General features: G+C 38.4%; 1 protein-coding gene across 6 annotated transcripts in view; it reads right to left on the reverse strand.

The window, feature by feature from the left end:
• Nucleotides 1–333: 333 nt before the first annotated feature.
• LOC135468624 (serine/threonine-protein kinase MRCK alpha-like) overlaps nt 334–26,037 on the reverse strand; it is a 56,208-nt gene continuing 30,504 nt past the window's right edge. Inside the window, exons 16-43 of one of the 6 annotated variants that reach the window (XM_064746981.1) lie at nt 25,012–25,181; nt 24,332–24,599; nt 23,684–23,808; nt 23,206–23,311; nt 22,421–22,572; nt 21,990–22,075; nt 21,718–21,773; nt 21,028–21,298; nt 20,240–20,311; nt 19,793–19,857; nt 19,239–19,378; nt 18,582–18,663; nt 18,128–18,271; nt 17,394–17,466; nt 17,118–17,180; nt 16,833–16,922; nt 15,669–15,992; nt 15,228–15,338; nt 14,567–14,647; nt 13,556–13,653; nt 12,885–12,972; nt 12,286–12,391; nt 9,468–9,560; nt 7,865–7,967; nt 7,297–7,429; nt 6,783–6,937; nt 4,874–4,979; nt 3,313–3,445 (exon numbers count right to left, since the gene is read on the reverse strand). In XM_064746981.1, the coding sequence (XP_064603051.1) occupies nt 4,884–4,979; nt 6,783–6,937; nt 7,297–7,429; nt 7,865–7,967; nt 9,468–9,560; nt 12,286–12,391; nt 12,885–12,972; nt 13,556–13,653; nt 14,567–14,647; nt 15,228–15,338; nt 15,669–15,992; nt 16,833–16,922; nt 17,118–17,180; nt 17,394–17,466; nt 18,128–18,271; nt 18,582–18,663; nt 19,239–19,378; nt 19,793–19,857; nt 20,240–20,311; nt 21,028–21,298; nt 21,718–21,773; nt 21,990–22,075; nt 22,421–22,572; nt 23,206–23,311; nt 23,684–23,808; nt 24,332–24,599; nt 25,012–25,181 (3,351 nt within the window). In that variant the 3' untranslated portion in view covers nt 3,313–3,445; nt 4,874–4,883. Of the gene's footprint in view, nt 3,446–4,873; nt 6,240–6,782; nt 6,938–7,296; nt 7,430–7,864; nt 7,968–9,467; nt 9,561–12,285; nt 12,392–12,884; nt 12,973–13,555; nt 13,654–14,566; nt 14,648–15,227; nt 15,339–15,668; nt 15,993–16,832; nt 16,923–17,117; nt 17,181–17,393; nt 17,467–18,127; nt 18,272–18,581; nt 18,664–19,238; nt 19,379–19,792; nt 19,858–20,239; nt 20,312–21,027; nt 21,299–21,717; nt 21,774–21,989; nt 22,076–22,420; nt 22,573–23,205; nt 23,312–23,683; nt 23,809–24,331; nt 24,600–25,011; nt 25,182–26,037 lie in introns of those variants that run through there. The other 5 variants (XM_064746985.1, XM_064746980.1, XM_064746986.1 and 2 more) reach the window with 5 other exon arrangements.

Below are 26,037 nucleotides of genomic sequence, written 5' to 3' on the forward strand. Positions count from 1 at the left end.
GTCATCACTGACATGTCATTTCCTGTATGCCACTTGGCTCATAGATCAGCTACATGGTTTTTCATGTATACAACAGTGCCAAGAAAGGTCACATGGCACTTTCCATCCTTGACCAAGGCTGTATTCCTCAAAGGTATGGATCAAGATTCCTCTCACCATAATGCTTGCTGCTGTCTTATAAGTGAAATATTCTTGAGTGTGGCGTAAAACACCATTCAAATGGCAACACCTTTAACATGTGTAACATGTGTTGACGTTGATCAAGAGCCTGCACTGGCTTTCTGGAATTAAATGGTTTAAGACGGGACATAAGACAAAAAACAAGTTTGCTATTGTATTATTACCAGTTTATTTGGATGTTTGAATGAGAGGAGAGGAGAGCAGGTCTGACACAACATTTCACCCTTCCATACACTATTATAATATGATCGAGTAGGCGAGGTGGAGAAGGAAGCTAAGCTATAGGTTAAGAATGACAGAAAGATGAGTGCTAATATGAGGATTACATTGGGCTGTCGCCAGAGTGAAACCTAAAACACTGCAGGCAGGCACAAGATCTTTAAAAGAAATGTTGAATGTGAGATGTAAAGACTTGTGAGATGTAAAGACTTGTAAAATGCGTACATCCCTTGTTTGCTTTCCAATGATGTGCAAGGTAAAAGCTTGTCCGCAGTATGGCACTGCAAACTGCGAGTTGTCATTCAGGCAACGTTTGAATGGGAATAATTGGACAGATATACACTTGGCGACACAGGTCTGCCATTGGACTCCTTAACTACTACAGAAAAATTTCAACATCTGATGCTTTGATGTCTACACGTAGGTTCACACACACTCAGCGTTTAATATCATAAAACCACATGAAAACATTTCCATTAAAAGGTGCATAAATATAAAATCAGCACCTCAGCAATTTGCATATTTGTCAGATAGCATATCATTGATGTTCAAAATGATCTGTACTCAGCCATCTAATTGTAATCCTGTGAAATGATCTAAACGGACCGCTAAAATCTGATATTAATTAAGTTTGTATCAAATGCATGTAACCAACAGAAAGATGAATTTACTCAGGCACCAAGCCCAGAAAGGAAAGCAATACCTATACAATTCTGATTACTAGCAAACGATTCTTTGTGCTCACATACAAAGCAAATTAACTACAGGTAGGTATACTGGATTGATTGGATATGGAACGAAATTCATCATCACACCCAAAGGCCTATCCCACTAGCTGTGTTAAAAAACTAAATGGCCTTCAGCAGGATGGTGATGCCACTGGACTAGCCGTCTTAACAAGGCACATACTCACACTTGACAAATTTATCCTCATGGTCTCTTCCATAAAGCACTGGCAAGTCATGGCAGTGGTTGCAAACATTTTCTTCACAGATACATGTTCTTGTTACTCAAAACTGGTTGCCAGAAAATTATACACATTTTAGTTATCAAGCCACAGAGCATTCAGAAAAACTATCACACTCAGTAGCAAGCATAGGTTTACTAATAACAAATTTATCACCCGTTACAAGATGCGTCGACATCAATATATATATAGCTTTCTGCATATGTGACTTCACCGCTGTTAGTTTTTGATAAGTACTGTAATATATAAAATACAATTGGCTAGTTTGATAACGTATCATTGTACGGAATATACCTGCAGAAAAAGACTGGTGGCTACAAAAGTGCTATGTCATAGGGGGGAATGCTCCAACTGAACCCAGCATAATTACTGGAGAAGTGACAGAGCCTACACAGCTGTAAGGTATGAGTATCACTGAATATACAGTTACAAGTACAATTGACGTCTGAGCAGGATACAGCCAGTCGCACTACTGTTTAATAATTACTTAGTTTACAGGTGAATTGCACGATTGCTTGGAGGAGAAAATATAAGATTCATATTGAGGGTTAGTTTATAGAATTTCTGAGAATCGATATATCTAAAAAAAAAAAATTATAAAAATTATACACTGCTTGGCCACTGAAGCTGTGTCGTCAAAATGTTTGCGCCACCAGAAGTGTTCAAGTGTAATTAGCTCATTCCACCGTTGAACAGCACAGGTTTGGAATGTACCCCCAGCAGTGATGCAGCAGACCGAATGTTTGCAAAATTAGTGGAGATCAATTCTTAACAGACAGATCCAAAATGAAGAGAGTTAAAAGCAGCAAACCAATACCAACCCATCTAAAAACAGAAGACATGTGGAGAGTGATGTATGATATTCATAATTCTGTAACACATTTGGGAGGATGGATGAAGACAAGCCCTCAGCTTGGTCAGCATCAGGAGTCAAAAGGATCTTGTCAGGAGACATTTGGCTTAACTGGCCATAGGTGTACATTCTCTCCAACACGTTAGTTTACTGCACAGAACACTGCATACCTGCGTATTATACAATATACTGGCTAAGATAGTCACTATACAAAGTTATTGTACATGTGGTGGGTGCAGAGTGAGACGGTGTATGCCCATGGACAATATCCTGGCCTAACTTTGACCATCTCTACACTGCTTCATTATGATAATGTAAGTAGTATAATACAAATGTCACCAATAATAATAATAATAATAATAATATTACTTTTCATAATATTAATAATTACAATTTAATGTGGCATGAAAAGGTTATATATCAACACTAGGTACAAAAGCGGTGGTACAGTTAACAGTTATGTGCACAGATAGAAAAGTTGTATGTACAAAGACTGTACAGGACACAGCTGCTACTGGCATGGGGCAGGCTCGGTAGTGAGGCGATTTCTCATATACATTACATACATGCAGAGAGCTGTGCGCCCCTTACTAGGCTTCAGTACAGCTCACGTTGACACGTGTCTATATCATACACATATAGCAGTAATATCACCCCATAATTATGATGTACCAGGCCAGACAGAATCCTCGGGTCTGTGAAAGTTGACAGGTGACTGAACCCTTCACTATGGGAACCTCTGTACAGATTGTCCTCGTCATCAGGGGATATAACTCTGTGGAAGCATCCTCAGAACAGGAAGACAACACTGGCAAACCCAGTCAGAACACATGGGGGTAATGATACAGCCATGACTGGTGGGGTAGACGGGGAGGGAACACATGGGCAGGTGGGGAAGGAGCCCTTCAGGGCAGGTCCTGATAGGACAAGGGAGGGAAAGTCAAGGGCTGCTGCCTAAAATGTGCCTTTATTGATCTCAGGATCTGTCCGCTAAGCCTTCATGCGCCTGGTGGTCACTAGAGACAGCCCTCTGTAGGACAGGGGAGATAACCCAGGAAGATATGTTTATTGTATGATTACAGGCGAGACCATTCGCTTCCAGAGCTGTCCTGCCCCTGATCACGATCGTCCACCAAACTGTGGCGGTTTGAGCCAGGCGGGCTGCTGGGATTGCTGCTTGTATTGGAAGCTAAGGACAGTCGCCAATTGCCAGTTTCCAAGGCATCCTGCCATTAAAAAGAAACAAGATTCAATTATTTTTAAATTTGAATATCTGAAAGAAAGAAAAAAAAATCTATACATGTATCTTGACATCTAATATAAAAATTGACACTGCCATAATTTAAAATTCATAAAAGGTTTAGTAGACATGCTGATGAAATATGAACCAATGAATTCCAATTTTTTTTTCCCTTTAGATGAAATGTAACAAAGTAAATGTAGTTAGAAATAATGAATGAAGTGACAACAGGCTGACGATGAGTGACAGGCTACATGCCAGGAAATCATCATAAGGGAAAACAAAACACATTCTGCATGGAAAATGGTAGCTGTGATGAAAACAAAAGCAGGATCTGGAAGAAAGGAAAGGTTTTTAACAACAACAACAACAACATTACACATTACTGTTAGGAGAACCAAGACGTTATCCAGCACATCATAAACACCAACACTTGAATCGCTACAAACTAAATCTTTATACCAGCGAAATCTCCACATTTATTGACTGGAAGCAAAGAAAAAGAAATCTATAACTAACACTTTAATACTGCAGCTACATGTAGGAGAGAATACCACACTATGAAGGACATTATTATAAATGCCGAGAGTTACTGATTCCATGGATACGTGGTGTTTATACACCGGCATCCTGTACAACAGATTACAACAGCTAGATGGGAGGCTACACAGACTGTCAGCTGGGATGAGGTGATGGGCATGCTATCAGCTCACAGAGAGGCAGCCATAACCACTAGTCTCCACACACACACATCTTCACTTTTTCTTTGTTCACAATAGTTCTGTTGAGTTTTAACTTTTGTACATCTAGTGTGCTTCAGGCTCCCGCACCACAAAAGGTGCCATAAACTTACTACAGACCTAGTCCTGACTTGAGGTATTATTCCTGAACATATACTTGAAAGCCAAAAATAACTCATAGTGTCAAAACTAAATTCCTAAGTCACAAGTTTAGCGTGGTAAACTCTTTTGAAGTCAAGACAAAGTCAGACTTAAGACTGCTTCGTTATTCTGGGGCCTGATATTTAACATTTAGAATTAAATGTTCAAAATTTTAGAGCAAGAAATGTCAATAATTTGGATGCTGAGATCTATCAGGTGTACCTATTACAAAAAACAGACCTTGATATTTTTTCAAGTTTTCAAAGGGTGACAGATGAATTAGTGTATCTCTCACACACAAAAACCACACCGTTTCAATCTGAGTAAATATAGCCTTGACTTGCAGATGTCTTGGTGTAAGAAAATGTCAAAGAGTGATTTTCATTTCAAATGACTTCTTATTTATTGTCAGGTAAAATGCTGAGAGGTGAAAGCTTGAAGCTGGTGCTGCATGCTGGGTGTGGTTAGGGCAGACTCTGGGTGAGATTTAGGGAGGGGCAAGAGGGTTTGTCATGCAGGGCTAGAGCCGGTACCCTGGCATGTCTACTCCTGCCAGCAGGTCTCATAGGTGTGCACAGAGCTGTAGTCAGTCTCAGTAAGGGCGTGGCCACCGCCGGGCTCTCGGCTGCTGCTCGAGATCTGGCAAAACAGAAAGTCACACAACCAAGGATGAGGAGGAGTGGGGAGTTCTATAGAGAGGACGCCTCATGTTACAGCTGTCAGTCGTGGTGTGACCCTGCCCTCTCACTCGCCTCCCGACAGAGAGGCACCTGCTGGGCTCGCCTACCGTCCTACTTCCCCCTCTGCTCGTCACACGCTCGACTGAAGGATGGAAACGACAAAAACATAAGAGCCCTGCACATCCTCAATAGCCTGACAATGTCAGGGCCCTCACTGGGGTAGCAGCTGTGGTGCATGGCCTGAGTTAGTTCTGGTGGCACTACAGTACATGGCACTAGTGCAGCAAACTACAAGCACTACTGTCGTATACCATCTTCATGGCAGCTAGAATCACCTGAGCTGACTATTGCTCCAGGCACATATCAAACAGCTATGCTTACAATATTTATGTTTTATGTTTCATTAAGCCTCTGGGGAACAGACACTGACTGGTTTTTGAGGCCAAGTGAATAGAAAATATATGTTGCAATCTAAAACATCTTCATATCTAATTAGGCCTAGGGCTACATCGAGTGAAATGTGATTGCCGGACAGAAGAATGTGCAATGATATTTTTCTAGCGAATGTGTTCTGTCAAACCAAACCTACAGGCATATGCAGACCTTAGGGAAAGATGAGCACTAAGCAAGATCATACCATTGACAGACATGTACTTAGCATAGAAAGCTTACGACCTGTCCAGTGCTTGTGGCTGAGATTGAGTGAGTGATTTAGAATTAGCCAAGACCTGACAGCTGGCATCATTCATCAAACCTGACATACACAGAAGCATGGTTGAACAGGGACTCAGGGGAGACTACCTAGTCATGCCAGCATGTGACGAGGCTGAATAAGAGGTTACAGATATTACAGTGCTCAAACTTGACCAGTGCTGACGAACCACACAATCACTGCGAGGGAGCTCATTTACACAGACAGATAATCCACTTTATGTATCAGCACATTACATTCACTAGTATGAGTATGAAAATCTGAAATCCTTCATGAAAACAACCCAAATCCTAAGGAGTACAGCTGTATTAGCAATTGTGTGTAGTTGATGTGAACAACCCTAAGAAAGCTCCCGATACATGAAAAAAAAAAAAAAAGTAACTAGTGCGTCCAACTGTGAGCCTTTAAGGCAAACAATTCCATGACTAAGGGTATTTAATGAAGCCTTATTCCTTACCTCAAACGACGTCTCCTATTCTGCTGCATGACCTGTCATGCTCTTTCACACTATGTTATTCAAAACATATGCTTTTATTAGTTACAGATCCCCACCATGCTACATTGATGACTTTTCTACAGGGCCAGAAATTTAACACCACTGGTGTTAAATGGTTAACAGTCACATTTCTACAGGGTAAGTAATTTACCACCCTCCATTCTTTAATACATATACAAGAGTTAATTTCCTACAGAGCCTGTATTTACAACTCTCTGCATTGAACATATATAGCTCAATTTCTTACAGAAACAGTAATTTACCTCTTATCTGTAGTCCCCATTAATCACTCTTCTACATGACCAGTATTTACCCTCCCTTCTGTATTAAATGTACATAAATTATTTTTCAACAGGGACAGTAATCTACCCTCTCTTACGTAATAGATGAACATCAGTGGCTTTCCTATGGCTCAGTGTCCACCTTCCCTTGTGTGTTAAATGTACAGCAATTTAGCCTCTTTTCTGTGACAGATGAATATCAGTGACTTCCCTATAGAACCAGTATTTACCCTCCCTTCTGTGTGACATTCCTGTGTGCAAACCCAGCCTTACCTCAAAGATAGCACCAGCATCGCCTGAGCCAGCATGTTCCTGTGATGACCCTGAGATGTCCGCTGGGGAGGCAGAGACCCCTGAGGGCATCATGCGAGGGCTGCCCCCACTACCCCCACTCCCACTAGGAGAGTCCCGTCGCACACCTGCACTACCTGAAATGTATATATATGTTCATTTATCATCTCATTTGGTGGAGGACCATTAATATTAATTATTTTGACTTGTGTAGTACGGTAACATTTTGCTGAATTTACCATTACCAGCTACAGGCTCATCAATCTGGGGTGCACATATAGTGCCATGACCAGTACTATCTATTACCTCACCAATACGGTACTATACAATGAAAAATTGGTGTCTTTACCACTGACTGTTTTACCATTACTGAGGCCCTGCCCAACAATCTTCCCTCCAACACACACACACAATTTGCCATTTACAACCTAACCACTGAAGTGTGATACAGTAGCATGACAAGTTGACATTTTACATTCCCCAGACTGTGCCTTACCATTAAACTGTGGTGCTGTGCTTGCCGGCCGGGCTCCTCGTAACTGGGCCTCTTGTAGTGACTTCATGTTAGGCTGGAACAGACTCTTCACCCTCTGCTGAATCTTGTCACCCTCTGAAGGGGCTCCGCCTGACTGTACACAACACAAACAACAGCTGCATCACTAAAACAGGGTCATGCGACATTTAGACAGGATGACTAGCAGGTGTGTCCATTTGGCATTGCCTTCTTACATAACGTTTATCATCAGATTTAATAACTTACCTGAGTCTCTTCACCTTTAATCATTCTTCAATTCAGAACAAAGTTCAATCTAGTTTTTAATAATATGTGTAATTTTTATATTAAGTTCTTTATTTTATCTCACCTCAGTTACCAAACTACTGTAACACTTTGATTTTAGCAGGGGTAGGCAGTTCTTATCTAATTTTTGCCAAAAACAAAGAAAACATGACTGCCATGACTGAGGTGGCTATTCAACCCCTAGACCAGGCATGTTGACAATATCCTCCAGGAAGCCTCAACTCACCTTCCCTCCCAACCCTCACCTGTCTGGTGTATCACTAACCTTGGGTAGATCTATGAGCACTTGCATGCCCTGATCAGGGCCCATGTGGGCAATATGACTGAAGTTCATTGGTGTAGAGATGAATTTTGACCGTTTATCACTTCTGAAAATTGACCACAGTAAAGTATGTTAACATATATGGGATTCAGATAGAAAAATGTCCATGTTAATAGGGTTGGCTGATCAATCAGAGCAGGGCAGATCACATCAGCCACACTTAAGCAGATGTTATTGGCTCACTTTAAGCTAAACAGTTCAACAGAATTGTTTTAACAAGTTGTTATGACAAGGACAAGAGAACTTAATCAGCAAAAAATCATTGACAATGATACATAGGGAAAAATTGAGAGGGTAAAACTCAAAAGGCACAAAGCAAAGTTTCTCTAACTTAAATAATTATTACGTAGCAGAATGCAAGGAAGATAGATGATGAATTTAAGTTCTTCATAGAGAAAACAGGGAAGTTGATAGGAAGTGTTATATACTGGCAGATCATGCAACTTAGGAAGAAGCCCACAACCATTATAAATAGAAGACCTTTCTATGTGACAAACTAAAATACAAAGAAATGCTACATACACGTATGTAATTAAACCATTCAGTTCTATCAATGTGACACAGGGAGCTAAAGAAATACCTTCACCCACAGACATACCTAAACCAGTTACAGAAGCAACTAAACTACTGACTTATATAATTATAATATATATATATATATATATATATCAGTGCAGAAACATTTTACATTTCTGTTGGATAGAAAATAAATTATAATGCAGATATAAGCAACTCACTTCTACTTATACATTCAGCAGCAAGCTAATCTACATATTCAATGTAACAGCAACAAACAAAGGCTCCAATCTACTTGTGCATTATGTGCACTGACTGATGTGCATTACATGTACGTGGACCAATCCATGTCTCTAAGACAATCCATGTCTGTAAGACAACCATCTGCAAATGCAGCAAAAAACAACATGACTGCATATGCATCACTCATAAAAACCTACCAGTGAAAAAGTAAGCACATTGTCTCTATGGTTAATTTCAGCACAAATCCAAATAAAGCTGTCTGTTTTTAGAGCTATCGCAACCTGTGTATTGCCAGAGCCTGTCACACTACCTGCCCCATAGTAACGTAACACACTGCTCTGGCATGCTTACCCGAGTGTCAACATACATAGGTTTTACTGTGCAACAAGCTCTGATATTAAGTTTGACAAATATTAGCAAGTTCTTTGTAAACCGGAGCCTTGTTCATCTGTTAGCAGGAGCATTACAATACACTTTTTCAGCCATATCCCACTAAAATCACCTCTAGAAATGGTTTTAAAAATTGACACACTACTAAAGGGAGATAAGCAAGGCAAGCTCAGACAGGGAAGAACATTGGTGTTGGTGTTGTTAGATATAGCCTACATGCCAATATGAGACTCTGAGTGTGGTAAAAGATGCATGTCCAAATACCAAGCATGCAGTGAACTGTGTGACTTGATAAAGTACTAGCACTACCACCCAGGTCAGTGCCCTATGGCACTAGCCCACCCACACCTGTCCTGGCTGACCCAGAGAACAGAAGCGGAGTAGAGGAAATGCTTACTGGCTGCCTGTCACAATTACTTGTTCGGGGCCCATGTGAGCCACGTGGCTGAAGTTGAGAGGTTTTGAGATATCCCGGCTTCGCCGCTCTGGCCTGATAACACAAAACACCAAGTCAACATCTTCACTGTACCCCTGCCCTCTACCACAAATATCTCACAAGCTTTATAGGCCCAGCAGTGAACTCTACTGACAACTGTTCTGTATGTCACCTGAATCTGTTCAGCTAACCTGTAGATGTTCTGCATCAATACAGAATATAGTTTACCACACGAAAATTCCTCTTTCTTTATCTCCATATATCCATATTGAATAATACCTCTCCCCACAAAATTAGTATTATGTTGTATTACTTTCATGAAGATTATCCAAGACTATTACATTTCATTACATATTGCAAATTTATTAGATATAAGAGCCTATGACAGGTGGATACAAGTGGATTTTGTTCTAATCCTAACGATTCCCCTCACATAGGTCACTTTAGAGAATGAAGTGAGAAAGTTTAGATCAGTAAACTCTTCATTTACATGTCCATATCTTTATAAACACCATTTTAATCTTGGGAGCCCTGAAGTAGTACCTGTACATGTATAATGGTAACTGTAGATTATTACATCGAAGCCAACCCAAAAATCAGGGAAAGGAATATGTTCAGGGATACAGACAACACTGCCACAACACTGTTCAGTCATGAACAGACTATAGAACAGCTTTAGGTAGCAGGACAGGAATACAGGCATTACAAACAAGGGGGAGGTTACTCAGTTCAGATCATTCATTATAGCCTACTTCACAACAGAAGTATTATGAGTGTAAACCCATACACTAATTCTAGACATCATATTGTTTTCTGAATTTATTTTCTGTTTTCAGAAAATTAACAATGAAACCACTGTGGTGGCATTAAAAATGAATGATTAAGAACTGAATGTACACAGAGCTTGTAGTGTTGCAGTATTTTGTTTAGATGCATTCCGCTTGATTTTTCTTCATTCAAAGCCTTTAGCAGCGCTATATTAAACAATCCAAACATCTCCTTGGCTGGAAAAGTCATGGTTTAGTCTTACAACACAGCATGTCATACAGCCACCCATTTGACAAACAGCCAAACTGTCGTGTTATCATGCCACATTTTGCAATTCACTTGAAGAACCTTAAAAGAACATCTGTCTATTCCATTTTGCATCTCCTTTTGCACTGGTGCATCTCCTTGGGTTTTTGTGAACAAATCACACTACTGGCATCCATACCAATTCAGGCAAATAAATGAAATGTTAACTAAGATATACTGAAACGTTCAACACCTGTTATTAAAAATGTGACACATTCTTTGTCTTTTTACAGCAATAGTCAGAGTAATGTGAATCAGGGGGAGATGAACACCATGAAAAAGACAATGCAAGGTTTTACATGACGACATCGGCCAGTATTCATTTTTATTGCCCCCAAAAGACGAGTGTTGTCGTCAACACATGTTGGAGACCCATGTCTAGCTTATACAAAGTTTTGTAACTGTACACTCTACCTCTCGTGTGACCACTAAGTTCCCCAAAAACCTCTACGTCTGATTTCAAGAAAAATCATGGGAGTAAAAAGGAGAAATTTCAGGTACAAAATCGTCAATCAAAATAGAGACTGAAGAAAGGATAGCAGTTGGGTATGGCAGAAAGAATGAAATACAGGTAACAGGCCAGTTTCATGAAGCGCACTTTATTAAGAAAGCCCTTAACTGCCATGGCAATGTATGTTATAGAGATATAAAGTGCACTTAGCCAAGGGCTACCTAACACTACATGTAAGAACGCTTTCATGAAACTGCCCTGTGTTCCAAAAATTATAAAAGTTTTAAAAATTATCCCACTTTCTTCTACTCATTAACTTTCCTCCCTTTTCCACGAGGAAGACAGAATAGCTTTAACCAGTTCTAATAATTATTCTACTCTCTTCTATTCATTAACTTTCCTCCCTTTTCTGCTAGGAAGACAGAATAGCTTTTACCAGTTCTAACAATTATCCCACTTTCTTTCTAGCTGCCATATTAAAGGAATATACTGCAAATCAACACAATTAAGAATCGTAAAGTCTCCTATAATTCACTTCAAGTGTCAGAAAATAATTCTACAGCTGACTGATAAAGACTTTGTTAGTCCTTCTGATTAACAGGACTATAGAACTACTTGTTATTCAAACCTTCAGACAGCTGTACAAACGACATACAGGACATCTGACAAAGCAGCCAATGTCTTGTGTGGTACATGACACTTCCTGGTTGGATCAAGAGAGACCTTACTTTCTTCTTTACTCAAATAACAGGACAGGGATATTCAAACATAACTTTTAGCAAAGAGATGACATAACAATAATTACCAAGCATGTCAAACATGCTGTAACCTTGCTGTAACTGGGAAGTGAGGAAATAGATTTTGGACTTTATTACAACAAAGTACACTGCCTTGTAATGGAATAACTTGGAAATCCAATCTGACATCCAGAGTCAACAGCTTTTAAATAAAGTGGTACACCTATATCGCTGATTTCTTTCATCAACAAGCAAATGTTTTCAAAAAATTCCCCCCCCCCCAAAAAAATAAATAAATAAAATAAAATAAAAAACAGCAATTGCCATCAGTGCAAGTCATTCTCAACTTGAAGATTTACATTACTTTTACAGGCAGTAATTCAGATCAGATTAACATCTGATTATAGTTACAGAAAGGTTACACAGTATTTCACAAAGCGCACATTTCACTGGGTGACCTGGGAGAGAGTTACAAGTGCAGGGCCTCATCACTGACCCTACAGACAGGCACACTTACCCCTTTGCTGCTCGCTCTTCTTCACGCGTTTTAAATGAAAATCTCCTCTTACTCCTATTGATGCCTCGTCCCCTAATGAAATCAGGGACCACTAACCTCTCCTGAGCTGTGAAAAGGAAATGAACCACACTAAGCAACTTTACAATGCCATGCCTGCTACTTTACAACATGTTTCACTGCCCAATAATAAAGCATTTGGTCTGAATTATCTGGTTTATGTAAGAACTTCTCGTCTTTCTTTGGGTTTGAAGTGGGTGCATGCAGAAAACAAATTATCATGTCATAATACTCTATTGGGGCATTTGTTTAAACCAGATATCTCACATTCATCCTCAAATATTTGTGTAGATATTTCAGGTTCTACCATACAATATACAATAACATCTTGATACTGCCAATAAATTACTGCTTCAGAACTCATAGGTCTTAAACGCCTTCATAAAGTAGGTTTTTCCCGGCATTGCGCTTTATTAGACAGTGAGGGGGAGCTGGACAGTGAGGGCCCGGACATTTCCGTTACCAATATTTACCCAGATGCTATGACTAATCAATACACATGATATGTTAAATGAGGCTTTGATGACGCCTACAGTACTTACCTTCCTGAATGTTCCTAAAGTAGACAATGTGCTGGGTGTCTGGGGTGATGCATAGATTAAGGGAACCATCCTTACACAATGGCTTAGTCTGCAAGTGCAAACACATTATAGCAAAAAAGGCCACACATAAGTACATTTGAAAGATGAGAATCAGAATCAACCAGAAGTCTTCCAGGGTTAATTCCATGGATCCATTTTTGACTTATGTCAAAATGTAAATCCTCATCACGATGCTCAGTTTCTGGTCAACTTGATGTTGAAATCTGGATAACATTTGAGGCTGTCAAAATTTTCATTTTAAGGATAGGCTCTAAAATTAAACTTTAAATTTTAATATAAGTCAGAAATGGTTCTGTGAAAATGGCCCGTGTAACCTACAGCTACATATGGTTCACATACCTTAATTGTCGTTTACATTAGACAGGTTAAAAGCATACATGTATTCCCGTGGATGAGGTATCATAGTGCGTATCAGCTAGTCACAAATTAAATCCTGCAAAGACTAATTCAGCAGGCTTGAACTTGGTCCAACGTATTACCAAATGTGTTCCCATTTCAAAGCTGTCTTTTATGACTTTTCTGCAACTATACTGCAGAGGGAAAGTACATGAAATTAGCCGACCAATGCAACATGGATACTGGATGAGAGAGCAGCTATAAATGAGCCTTACCTTTCTGAGACAGAGGGTCTGCACCCAGTCTGTGTACTCCACATCAAACACAAACACAGCATTTTCTGTATGGCAGCAGAGGTAGGGATGCGAATAACCTGAAGAGACACAGACAAATTGTCAGACCAAAAGGTATGTCTCATTTTAAGAGAGTGGCTTTGTAAAGCTGAGTAACATTACTCCTAACTAAAACCCCTTTTATTCAAAATATAGATTACAGAACTTAAGGGTGGGTGATGGTGCAGATTGTAGGGTAACATCTTACTTGTTAACCAAGCACTGAGTACCCCTATGCTTAAGACAGTGTGAAGATATGCAAACAGTGACAATAAGCTTAGACATAAACTAGGGACACCTTTGAGAAACAGTGGTTTTAACTGGTTTTAAAGGAAAAGAACTCTAAAATTCAAAGTAGGTATCACTGAACAGACCACTTAAAACTATACATTACTATGCTTTTATATATTTTTTTTACATTTTTGTGGAAAAGAGTTAAAGACACTTGAACATTTCAATGGACTTTAAGGACCACACTATCACAGGTTGGGAACTCTGACATCACAGGAAATTTTTTTCAACTCTATCACAACAATGAATGTTGGAATAAATCTTTTTACCTATAAGTGAAAGACAACTGAAATAATGTTCTCAAAAATTCCTTCTGGTGAACATCAGGAAAAAAAATGGGTTACTAGATACCGTCAGTATGGTTCATAAAGCCCACAGTTTTCAAATATTTGAATGCCTTTAAACACTCTTTAGAATATCTAAATAAATACATAAAAGTATTTTTACACATAGTCCTCAAGTTCTCAATTGTCTGTATCATGAACCTTATTTCATATTTAAGCTTTCTTTTACTTTAATACACCAGGAGCTGTATGCATAGATTACGTCTCAAAATGCAAAACACAAATCAATATTTTCAGATTTTGTTTTAAATGCAGGATGTCTTTTAACATATTTTGTTAATGAAATAAATTTGATGGAAATTTTGAAATTGGATCTTACTGATATGAAGAGGTGGAGCTGGCCACATGATTTCCTGGAGACGGCTGGGTTTGCCACTACTGTCCACATACAGGGCCAGTGCTACAACAGAGAGAATCACATTACTCAATACCACAGTACAGGTAAACACAGTAGTTCACTGTAGGTCAGCTCACAACTCACAGATGGTCTGGGTTTTCCCCAAGTTTCCTCCCACCATTTGGGCTGGCCAGCGTCATATTAGTGACTCACTCTTTGAATATGGCGTAAATCAACAATAAAATAAATAATTATATTATATTATTATAATAATTATCATCTCAATACCACACTCTTGTAAACACAGCACAGGGAAATTGATTACTTCAGTACAGGTAAATTGATTTATATAGTAATGGTGAACTGATCAGCACATGCAGCACAGGTGAACTGATATGGCACACAGAAACCGATTTAAAAGCACAGGTGAACTGATAACAACAGTATAGGTCAACTCATTCATAAATTACAGCTTAACAAATTTACGAAGTGCAGTTCACAGTGGGCTAGAAGTTAACTAATAAAAAACAAGATGAGGTGAACATTTACAAACCAATGACTAAAGCGGACTTCCAATAATTTTATCCACAAAGTTTAATTTACACACAGAATAAGGCAGCCCAAAGGATTTCCCTGCACTCACCATTGAACACCAACAAGTACTCTTTATTGGGCTGTATTTCTATGGCCATCATAGCATCTATTGGGGATTGTAACAAGAACTGGAGGCTATGTTCCTCTGTATTCACCAGTGCTGAAAAACGGCACAATATCACGGAACATTTGTTGGATATAAAACAAAACATTCAAATAACACATAACAAGCAAATACTCAGACTTTACGCATGGAGTTTGCTGCTTTTCAAACTTCATCGGAGGGTTCTCTAATTAATCTGCACATACCATTTAATCCAAGTCGGACAATAAGCAGTTGTTGCATGAAAAGCAACAACTGCTCAAGTCACAGTAACAACATATTGCAACAGTTTTATAACAATAACACTACCGGACCAGCAGTAACAGTGAATAAAGGATTGTTTGTTAAATAGGGACTACCTCCTGACAAATGTCCCACACTACTTACAGATAGGTGCTCCATCCCCTTGAACGCTGTAGACTGCAAAACAGGAAGGATACCCAACACACAGTCTCTCATTGATCATTTCTATAAACTGCACGGTACCCGGCACCTGAATATCTTTGACCTTTCTGTGTCGCTGTCGTGTTTTGTTAAGTTCGTACACCTGAACAGTTCGTTTGATGGCCACACAGAGCGCGACTGTGGAGCCCTGCCTCATTAGGCCTGTACAGAAAAACTGGCAACCCTTCGTCTCCTGTATCTTAACCACTTCTGCTTCGTAACCGTCCAGCGTTGATCTGTGCAGCAGTTTGACATGTCGCTGTTTTCCTGTAGACATTAGTATTAATCTTCCACTAATCATTTTTGTTCATTTGGTCAATTTGTTCCAAACAAACTTGTCCTAAAATTTGCCCCCCCCCCCCAACCCTGGACAACAAATAGAGGCAAATAAAGGTCATGAGGATTCATACACAGCAAAAATTTCAAATTTCCAGGCTTTTTGCAGGCCCAAAATACATATTTTAGGTATTATATGGAAAAAATATCTACATTTATAAAAGCTTAAAGCAACATAAAGAAGTGCACCAGAAGTGCATCAAACAATTTCAAAAAACATTCGAAACAAATCTTTCTAAGAGAATGTCAACATGCCATATACAATAGTCCAGGGTGGATATGTAGTATGTTAGAAGTCCCAGTCACACCAGAACTATGACTAGCAACAAACTCTGCTATTCGTCACAATATTTTAATTGTGGTTTATCATAATTTCTACAATAAAAATTCAAAAAAGCATTGTTTCCAGTCACATGGAAACTGACCCATTGACTTTTCCCAGACTTTATTCATGGTAGTCACATAGTTCTACAAAATTAAAGACATTCTGTGACAAAAATATGCATACAATTCACATACAAGATCATTTTCAATACTGGTACATAAGCTAAAGTAGAGCTATGAGCAAGGGCGCTAGGCTGGGGCACTAACTTATCACATTCAAAGAACAATGTTATCTGAGACCTCACCCCAGGCCAGTTTGTATGCCACATATCAAAGTTTCTGAACGTTCCTGTGATCTCTGAAGAAAAGAAAAAGTTTCCCTTCTTCATATTAATCGCAAGTTTTATCTTTCTCATCCAAAAGGCTAAAGTCCGTCCATACACTTACCACTCAGGTATATCAAAAGTTGTTCTTCCTCGACTAGTTCAATTTGATACACTGGCTTCTTCTCACTTTTATCCCCTATTCTGATAAAAGCTGAAAATAATGAAAATAACATACAAGACATTGTTCTGTTAACATCATGAGTCCTGAGAAGCCTAGCTGGCCATGAAGTAATAATATGATCAAGATGTTCTCAATCAATTTAAATCTCTTTAATTTTATCCCTACTAACGGATTATACATCAATTTTCTTACCTGTTACATTATCAACAAGAATGCAATACTTACTGTCTTTACTCAACTCTGCAACATAAAGACCGTCTTCTGTTCCCAATAAAATTCTATTGACATCTGCAATTGACAAAATAGAATATATACTGAATACTGTTTCTAACTTACACAAATATCAGTGATACTGCACATATATGTACATAGACATTACAGAGTAGAGAAAACCAGATTTAAGCCATTCCTTCAATTTACAAGAAGCAGTATTTCATCTTCAATAAACACTGAGGAGCCAAAATAACAATATTTCAAGTTACAAGCAAAACCAAAGCTTACCTAAAACAGCAGCTGAATGCGTCCCTTTCACAAGACTCAAAGCATTGTCGTAGATTTCTTGAGCTTGATACACCTGATAAAAACAAAACAAGTTTAGTATTTTTTTTTCACTGCTTGGCAAAAAACACTAGATTCACATGTATACCACAGTAATACTCATTTCATAATTTATCCAAACTATCAGACTACTGAACATGTCAGAAATGCACACCAGTCAATGAGATTAAAGTGAAAATGCAAAGGTGCTACTGAACTTAAAAACAGTTCTTACTACGCTGAAAAATCTACACATTCTTATCCACTACAGTATTTTCCTATAAAGTGAAGTTAATTTGTAAAGAATCTAAATATTGTTGTGTCTTGCTTTTTTGTTCACCTCTTTTCACCGACTTCATATATGTTATACACGGTATTCAAAATATATCTGCTTATATTTGATACCAGTCAAGCCTATGATCAAAGAAAAAAAAAAAAAAAAAACAGCAGAAATTATTCCTTTTTGTCAGTTTGGTAAATTTTTATAAACATATTAAATATCTGTTAATTGAAAGCTTAACTTACAAATGCAGCATGATTCTGTTACGGATAATTTCATTTCCATAAAAAGTTTCACAATATTCAACCAAGACGCTGGAGATGACCCAACCTGTCACTCATTCAACCTCCATTAATTAATTGCAAAGTTAGCCTTGTATGAGGAATGAGGGCATGCCCGAGATTGAAATCAGACTTACTGCCTTGTTTGGAAGCTTGTTTTTGCGTAGAAGTTTGTGGAGTTCTGTGAGTGCCCCCACCCACCGCTGTCTATCAATTTCGGAGTCGGCTAAAAGCAGCACCTGGTGTTTTGAGTTGGGTGGGTTCATTTCACTGACCGTTACCTGTCAACCACAAACATGACCACGGCCATCACAACCATTTCATTGCTGTTTATACCAATACACATGGAAAAAAAAACTAACTGTAGAAATAGGCAGGTTCTGTCTTAAGGAAGAACTGTGGAAACCATCTCAATAAATTGATCCCAAACAGGAAGTTTCTGTATTTAGTCACACATACATTTATGTCATACACTGGACTGTTTCCGTTCCAACAATTTTACATAAACATGTATATGTATATGTAATGTAGTAAAACTGGTAGGTGTTTTTCGGCACTGTACACAGCAGACTGAATACTGATCCTGCTTACCCTGAATATACAAGGTATGTCTTTTTTGTTGGCATGTATCACATCGGTTTGTGTGACCGGGCTCACAGAAAACTCTTCATCCCTTGAAGAAACAACACACAATAATGCACAAAATGAATACAGCATATATTTTAATAATAATTAAGTCGAGGCATCACCGAATAAATGTAAAACGTTTCACAATTTTTCAATCCATACTCCGGGATCATTATCAAGTGACTAAACACTTTATTTCAAATAATATAAATTGCATACAGTGGAATGTTTAGATATACAGGAGCCACTCATTTTGTACGTACGTTTATGTGGTGATCTCTTTTTTTCATTATTATTACCATAGAAACCCATGTAGAGTCACGAGTCTTACGCAGTAAATAACATATTTGGACAAACTAATATGTAATTAAGTGATTATAACCAATACCATACTAAAGTGAATACGCACAACACAGTACATATATTTCATAAGTGAATATAAATACAGGAAAAATCTAACATTTCTGGGTATTTTCACAAATCAAGAAAGGAGATAAAAGCCATTTTACTTAACCTACAAATTCACTAAGACTACTTTACCACTAAGTTTTCATAAATGCTCAAATGGCCTTTATGTATTAACTATGACAACAGTGGAGTTGGCTGAGGAGAAAAACTGACCTCATATCTAGCACCTGACTGACCACTGGAGAGCTGACATGTTTCTGGTCAGGTTGGACATCATATAAAAATAGTTTAAAATCACAGACTACAACAAATTGCCGGGCCCAGCCTTTCTTTATCCCTCCAATTCGGGGTCCCTGACATGAAGAACAAATATCAGCTTTAAAACACATGTAAAACCACCTACACTTACATTGCATTAATGACATGGTGGAACAACAAAGTTATTACCAACTGAGAACACAATGCATCAATTCTGAAACAATTTTATATAAAAAGTTTTCTTTTCGACCTTTAAAGCACTTTAATGAAATTTATGCACACAATCACTAAAAAAAGTTACACTAAAAATGATTTATTTGTGTCAGTAAAGATACAAGCTTCATACATCTGTGGTAATTATTTCTCTACACCCCATAGTTCACTCAGAATACTTTTAGGGTAGACAATATAAGGATCATATCTAAAAAGTTTATTTTCTAATTTATGAACGTGTCAGATTTTACGATAAGTGCGAACCACCTGTTAGATTTCTCTCTCTCATCACTCACCCTGACAAAACCCTCATGAGCTGTTCCTATTCCTTTATTTACATCTATACCCAATGGCCGTCTGGCTGTAAACACAAACAAAATCAAATATCTAACATATATGCTCGAGTACATCAATATTTTTGGCACAGTCTTTGATTATTTTTAAAAAGGCAAAGAAATAATAAAAAAAGTTTGCTTGTTTACATGTACATCTGTTGTTACAGCAATAGTGATGTTTCGTTTATTAAGACAAATTACTGAATACCAATAATAAACAGAACATTGTGCATTTAAGTTCATGTATCTCAAAACTGATCTCCAGAAATAGTGCACAACTTGTTAGTAACATAAACACTATTAATGATACATAACAGAATATAAATTTCACTTCTAAGTATTCTGCAGTTATTCTGCTATTTTTACCTTCAAACTACCCCTCAGGGTTAAATTGTATATGGTACTTACTCTGGTCAGGTGGCACAGGACACACCATGGGGGCCTTGTTCATACAGTGGGTGTGACACGAGTAATTACATGCTGGAAAATAATACAGCACATAATTACGTTTAAACGGAATCAAGGTCAATATCACTCCAACAATATGTTTCAGTGGCTTAAAATATCAGGTCCTGTGAAATATTGGGATCATGCCTACTCTGATTCATATATCGCACTTAATTGTTTATTTGATTAGTATTACCCACAGATAAAAGCAGCTCTTTTAATACTAACATATGCATCTAGCATTGCTTTAGGCAAAGACATTTTTTAAGCAAAGGATATATATTTATACAAGGATGTACATTTATGATTATCTCCCAACCTAAATGGTAATGTTAGGTTAACTATACAACTGTAAACTGACGTACATGTAAACTCCCCACATTGACTGAGACCATTTTTACTGCCGAGTCTGCCTGCAACGATTCTACCCCATCAATGAATATTTTTAGTTACTGATACAGGTAACAACCTGTCTCTGAAGTCCATGAATGTATTTACTTACTGGTACAGGTAACAACCTGTCTCTGAAGTCCATGAATGTATTTTCTTACTGGTGCAGGTAACAACCTGTATCTGAAGTCCATGAATGTATTTACTTATTGGTACAGGTAAACAACCTGTCTCTGAAGTCCATGAATGTATTTACTTATTGGTACAGGTAACAACCTGTCTCTGAAGTGCATGAATGTATTTACTTTACTGGTACAGGTAACACCCTGTCTCTGAAGAGGATGAATGTGTTTACTTACTGGTACAGGTAACACCTTGTCTCTTGAGTCCTATCATCAGTGAGGTACAGTGGTTACACTTCTGGGGCACGCCGAACGACTTAACCCTGAATTGGTGTTCCTTAGGCTGTAGCACAGGGCGGGGCAGAGAGTCTGTCCTCCCAGGTACGTCATACAGGTGGGCAGGGACATCGGGCAGAGATGGCTCATCACAATGATCCCCTTGGGTGATGTCTGTCTTGGAGTCAAAGTCTGTCTCATCACCAACACTGCTCTCGGTGTCGTAGGGGTTCTAAGAAGCAAGCATAAAACAAACAGTTATTTGGTGATGGAATGCAACTTCCTTTTAGGACTCTCAGTGTCATAGAGGTCCTGAGAGAAAAGCAGGACAAAGCAACACTACTTATCTGGTGATGGAATGTTATCTTTTCATTATTTGAAATGGTTTATATATTTATTTCATTGGAATTTAATGCCTCATTCCAGAATGGCAACAAGGTCCATAAATGGGGTAACTGGAGGAAAATGGATTATACTTTGTAAAGAGATTGCTTCTAAATTAATGGCCAGTAAAAATGATTTTTTTTTTAACTTTATCTTGTGCTCTCAAAAAGTGTAAAAAAACAAGAAGGGTGCAGATGAAGGGAACTGTTGCTCTTCAAACACATCAAATCATTCCTTGAACATTGAACTTGAAGTTGACATACTTACATCATTGAACTTGATTATTTCTTGCCACTTTTCTATAAAAGATCCAGAGGACTGCACTGAAATGAACAAAAGAAATGGCAAAGGCATAAAATCCTGAAGGAAATAATTGTACATAACAAAATCATCATATTGAAGAATGCGACATGTAAGTTAATAACCTAAACAAAACGATACATATATGACAGTAGATCCACCAACTGCACAAATCTACCACACATGTACATTCCACTGACCAGTTCCCTGTTGTGTGTGTGACATAAATGCAGACTTACTTGTTGTCAATTTCTCCTTTTCTTTCATCAACATATCTATTTCTCGCAGCAATCTGTCTATCTCTCGTCTGGCATCTTGAAGTTTGCTGTTAAAGAAGGAAGACAACATTTTTAGAAGAATTAATAACAAAATTGTTAAACTTTTCTAGCACAAAATGCAACTAATATTATCTGTCATTGGTCCATGTTTTAAACCAGGTGCATGGACACCACTGATCCAGCAAATAATACCTTCTACTGAGTTTTTCTTACAAAATGCCAAATCTATATACTTTTATGTAAATTGATCAAACCTAAATTGGAGGCTGGATTAAAAACTGGCTAAACTTGTTGTCAAACATTCCCACCTTGATAAATACTCATACCTGATGTACTAACGTTCCCACTTTACTATTCAATGAATATAGTGGTATTAAGTCAAGTCAACTCACCTCTCTGATTCTGCGTGAGCAGCCTTCAGCTCCGTCATCTCATTGTAGATCTGTTGTTTAGCCTGCACCTCATTCTGTAGACTCAGCCTCAGGTTCAGAATCTCCATCCTGTCAACACGACGTGACCGGCGGTTTGTCCACTTCAATCTCTCCTGAAATCCACACACAACACAGAGGGCTGCATTGATAAGCTATTCATTTTGCTGAATTGTCAGATTATCTCATGCATACCCCGAGGGAGGAAACCCTGTCATGGTTTTAGACATCAGGAATGTCTTGGGAAACCACCACTTGGAGAAACAAAGTTGCACTTGAAGACCCACAGTTTCTCACTACCATGGAAAACAATCAGTCCCATCAGTCCAGATCTGACACTCTTGGCACAGAGATGTAGTGTGTAATGTACCATCAGCTCCCATATTACTGTTTTTTGGGGGTTATTAACGTAAGAAATTCATCTACCATCAAATTTATTTTACCTCAGCTGACTGATTTTTTATGCCTCACTGAAGAATATTTCACTCTGACCAGCATTGCGGTGGGAGGAAACTGGGCAGAGCCCGGGAAACCCATAACCGTTTGCAAGTATCTTGGGTCATTGAGCTCACTAGCATACTAACTATGAGGCCACTGAGGTCCCCATCAAACAGCATGTCAGGTGCAGAAATATCCCGACCCCCACCCCTCTTCATTAAATACGTTACATTTTCATTCATAGTATTGAAAGACACCAGAAATGGACAAACAACGTTCAAATAAGATGTGTGTCGTGGCAAGGAACTCACGTTTTCATCTCCAGTCATGTTCATGCCCTTCAGCTGATCCAGTTCATCCGTCATCTTGCCAGCCAGAGCCTGCAGGTAACCACGAGCTTCTTTCTCTTCACTCACCCTGCAAACATACACATACAATATCACCAGTCACAATCATTTACTGGTAAGAGCATTATGAACTGTGTACAACTAACAACTCAAACAATAGTCAAATTAGCCCACAGGTAAGGCTAAGCATTACTGGGATGAGAAATATGTACTGCAGTTAGCTTAATACTACACCAAAAGATAAATTTGGATATAACAATGTACTAAAGTTATCTCAATTCCAAGTGTATTACTGTTGTAAGACTGTAGCAAGAAACTCGAGAAAATTAACTTCTTCAGATTGGTAAAAATTGTGAATGATTCATAAAACCATTAGATACTGTGTTTCCCATCCATCTCGCACCCATGTACGCAATTTACGCAGCGTTTCTTTAGACCTTACCATTTAATAATTTCTCCAATCTGTGCCTCCCACTGAGCAACAGACTCTCCACGACTCCTGAGGTCAGATAACTCCTCCTTCACCTGGTTGTAATCCCTCATAAACATGTCCAGGCGATCTTGTTTCTGAAATACAATACAAAATTGAAACTCCACAGGCTAAAAGATGAAATTCTTATTTTTTTCTATAGTCCTCCTACACTCCACTACACAGAGTGATAAGGGCCCTACACCAAAATGTCTTTACACTTTGAATGATCATAAATTCAACTGGGTTTCTTCCCACCATAGCGCTCGCTGCCATCATATAAGTCAAATATTCTTGCGTACGGTGTAAAACATCAATCATGGATATAAATAAATAAATTCAACTGAACTGGATCTGTTTCACTCACATGTATGTCATCTTAAAACCAAACATAATTTTAATATCAAGATTACATAAATAATTTTCTTATTATCTTGCTGTCTTAATATTTAAATATAAAACCTACAACTGTAGACGGAAGTAGAGTCAAAAGCTTAAGGTATACTGTTTATTTCCAACACAAAAGCCATGACAAGTGTAATTCATTCATACCAGTTGACTGCCACAAACTGATTCAGGCACAGAGCCTCATCACTCCAGCCTCTGTCACCTACAACTCACCTCGTTATTCTCCCGCCTCAGTTTCGTGACTTCCTCAGTGAGTTCTCTCTGCCTATCAGTGTTCTCAAACTGCACATGGTCTACCATGTCCTGGTACTCTGATACCTGTTGCCTCAGAGAGCTGGTCTCTTTGTTGAGGAGGGTGTGGCGTGACTCCACCTCCCTTAGCTGAGACTGCACTGCCGCAATCTCTGCCGCCTTCCCTGACTTCAGCTTTTCGATCTCCTCTGCGTGTTCCACTTCCTTCTTCTCCATCAGGGCCTTCAACCTGATACACACAATACAACATCAACAGTGCTCTTACAGCACACAGTCTCTTATTTCGTATTTGTATCTTATATAATCAGAGCTTTTGTTCACATCCAAACATTTTTCACCAAATTTTTGTTGTGCAGATGTGTAAATACTGATGTAAGTTTCAGAGAAGAAAACATTCAAATTTTGTCTTTGCACTCAGAGGTTTGGTTATCATGTAGCATTATACAACGAAAGCCGAGAAAAAACACTGATTTGGCTAACAATTTACATCTAACATTCCATATTCCACATCTATCACAGGTTATCAATGTCTAACGAACTTTATATATCCATTGCTGATAATGCACTTTGCAGATTTGTGCCCTGGCAGTATCGACGTGGTGAGGAGAAGATGTTCCAGAGAGATCTAATCATAACTATACCTGTTAATCTCTTTGTCATTGACAATCCTTGTACTTGGTGTTCTGCCTAGCTGGCGTTGTTTTAACGTCTCAAAATCCTTCTCTATATCTTTGCAGTACTGCTCAGCGCTTTCCTTCAGTTTCCTCTCTTTACTGGCCTGGGCAGATAATTCATCCTTATGTCGTTTCAGCTAAATGAACACAAACATTGGGGAGTTCAGGCCAGGATTAAATTAAAGGAACCATAATTGCATTTTTCACCAGCTTGGCTTTATACCTTTTCGTTGGTTAGTGTACTTGAATTAGACTACATGTACTAACTTCATGGCATATATCAAACCCAGAAAGTTGAGAATTCATTGCAAATAGAGATATTCCTATGTCATGCAGACTAATTTACTGATCTTCAAGAGACGATACTAGAGAATTTCTATAACCATAAAGATATTTGTTGTATTTACCTCGAATTAATATGGTAGCTTTGCATGCTGTAGGATTAAATGACAATAACATTGTAAATGATGACAATGTGATGTCATCAGGACTGATAAATATTCAACCTTCATCCAGTTTTCCACATTTCACTTAAGAACATGCATATGACTCATGTTAATCAACATAGTTAATAGGTTGGTCAGGTTTCACCAAGATTGAAACGAAACATGAGCATCCATTTTGCACGAACTTTAACAAGCACCTTTTTACCTTCATATACATGTACTGTAGTTCTCATCACTTTTTGTGCATACATTTACACTTTTGGTTCAGTTCAAATCGGAACTACTAGGAAAATTAATTATTGCTTACAAACAGAAAATCCGTAGATACCTTGGGTAACATTTCTCAAAATACTTAAGTCCGCTATTGGAGGGGAAACACAGAAAGTTCAGTTTGAACTGCTTAAACTGAAAATTGCTAATTACTCTCCAGTAAGGTGTTTACAGCAGGAGTAGCTGAAAAAAACTTTCTGAACTGAATGAAAGGAAGAAAAGAAATTGTTGGAAAAAGAGTTTTGGTCCTGTGTGGAAAGACTGACCATTGCAGCTA

Source organism: Liolophura sinensis, chromosome 6 (genome assembly GCF_032854445.1).
Source record: "Liolophura sinensis isolate JHLJ2023 chromosome 6, CUHK_Ljap_v2, whole genome shotgun sequence".
In the NCBI taxonomy this organism is placed as follows: domain Eukaryota; kingdom Metazoa; phylum Mollusca; class Polyplacophora; order Chitonida; family Chitonidae; genus Liolophura; species Liolophura sinensis.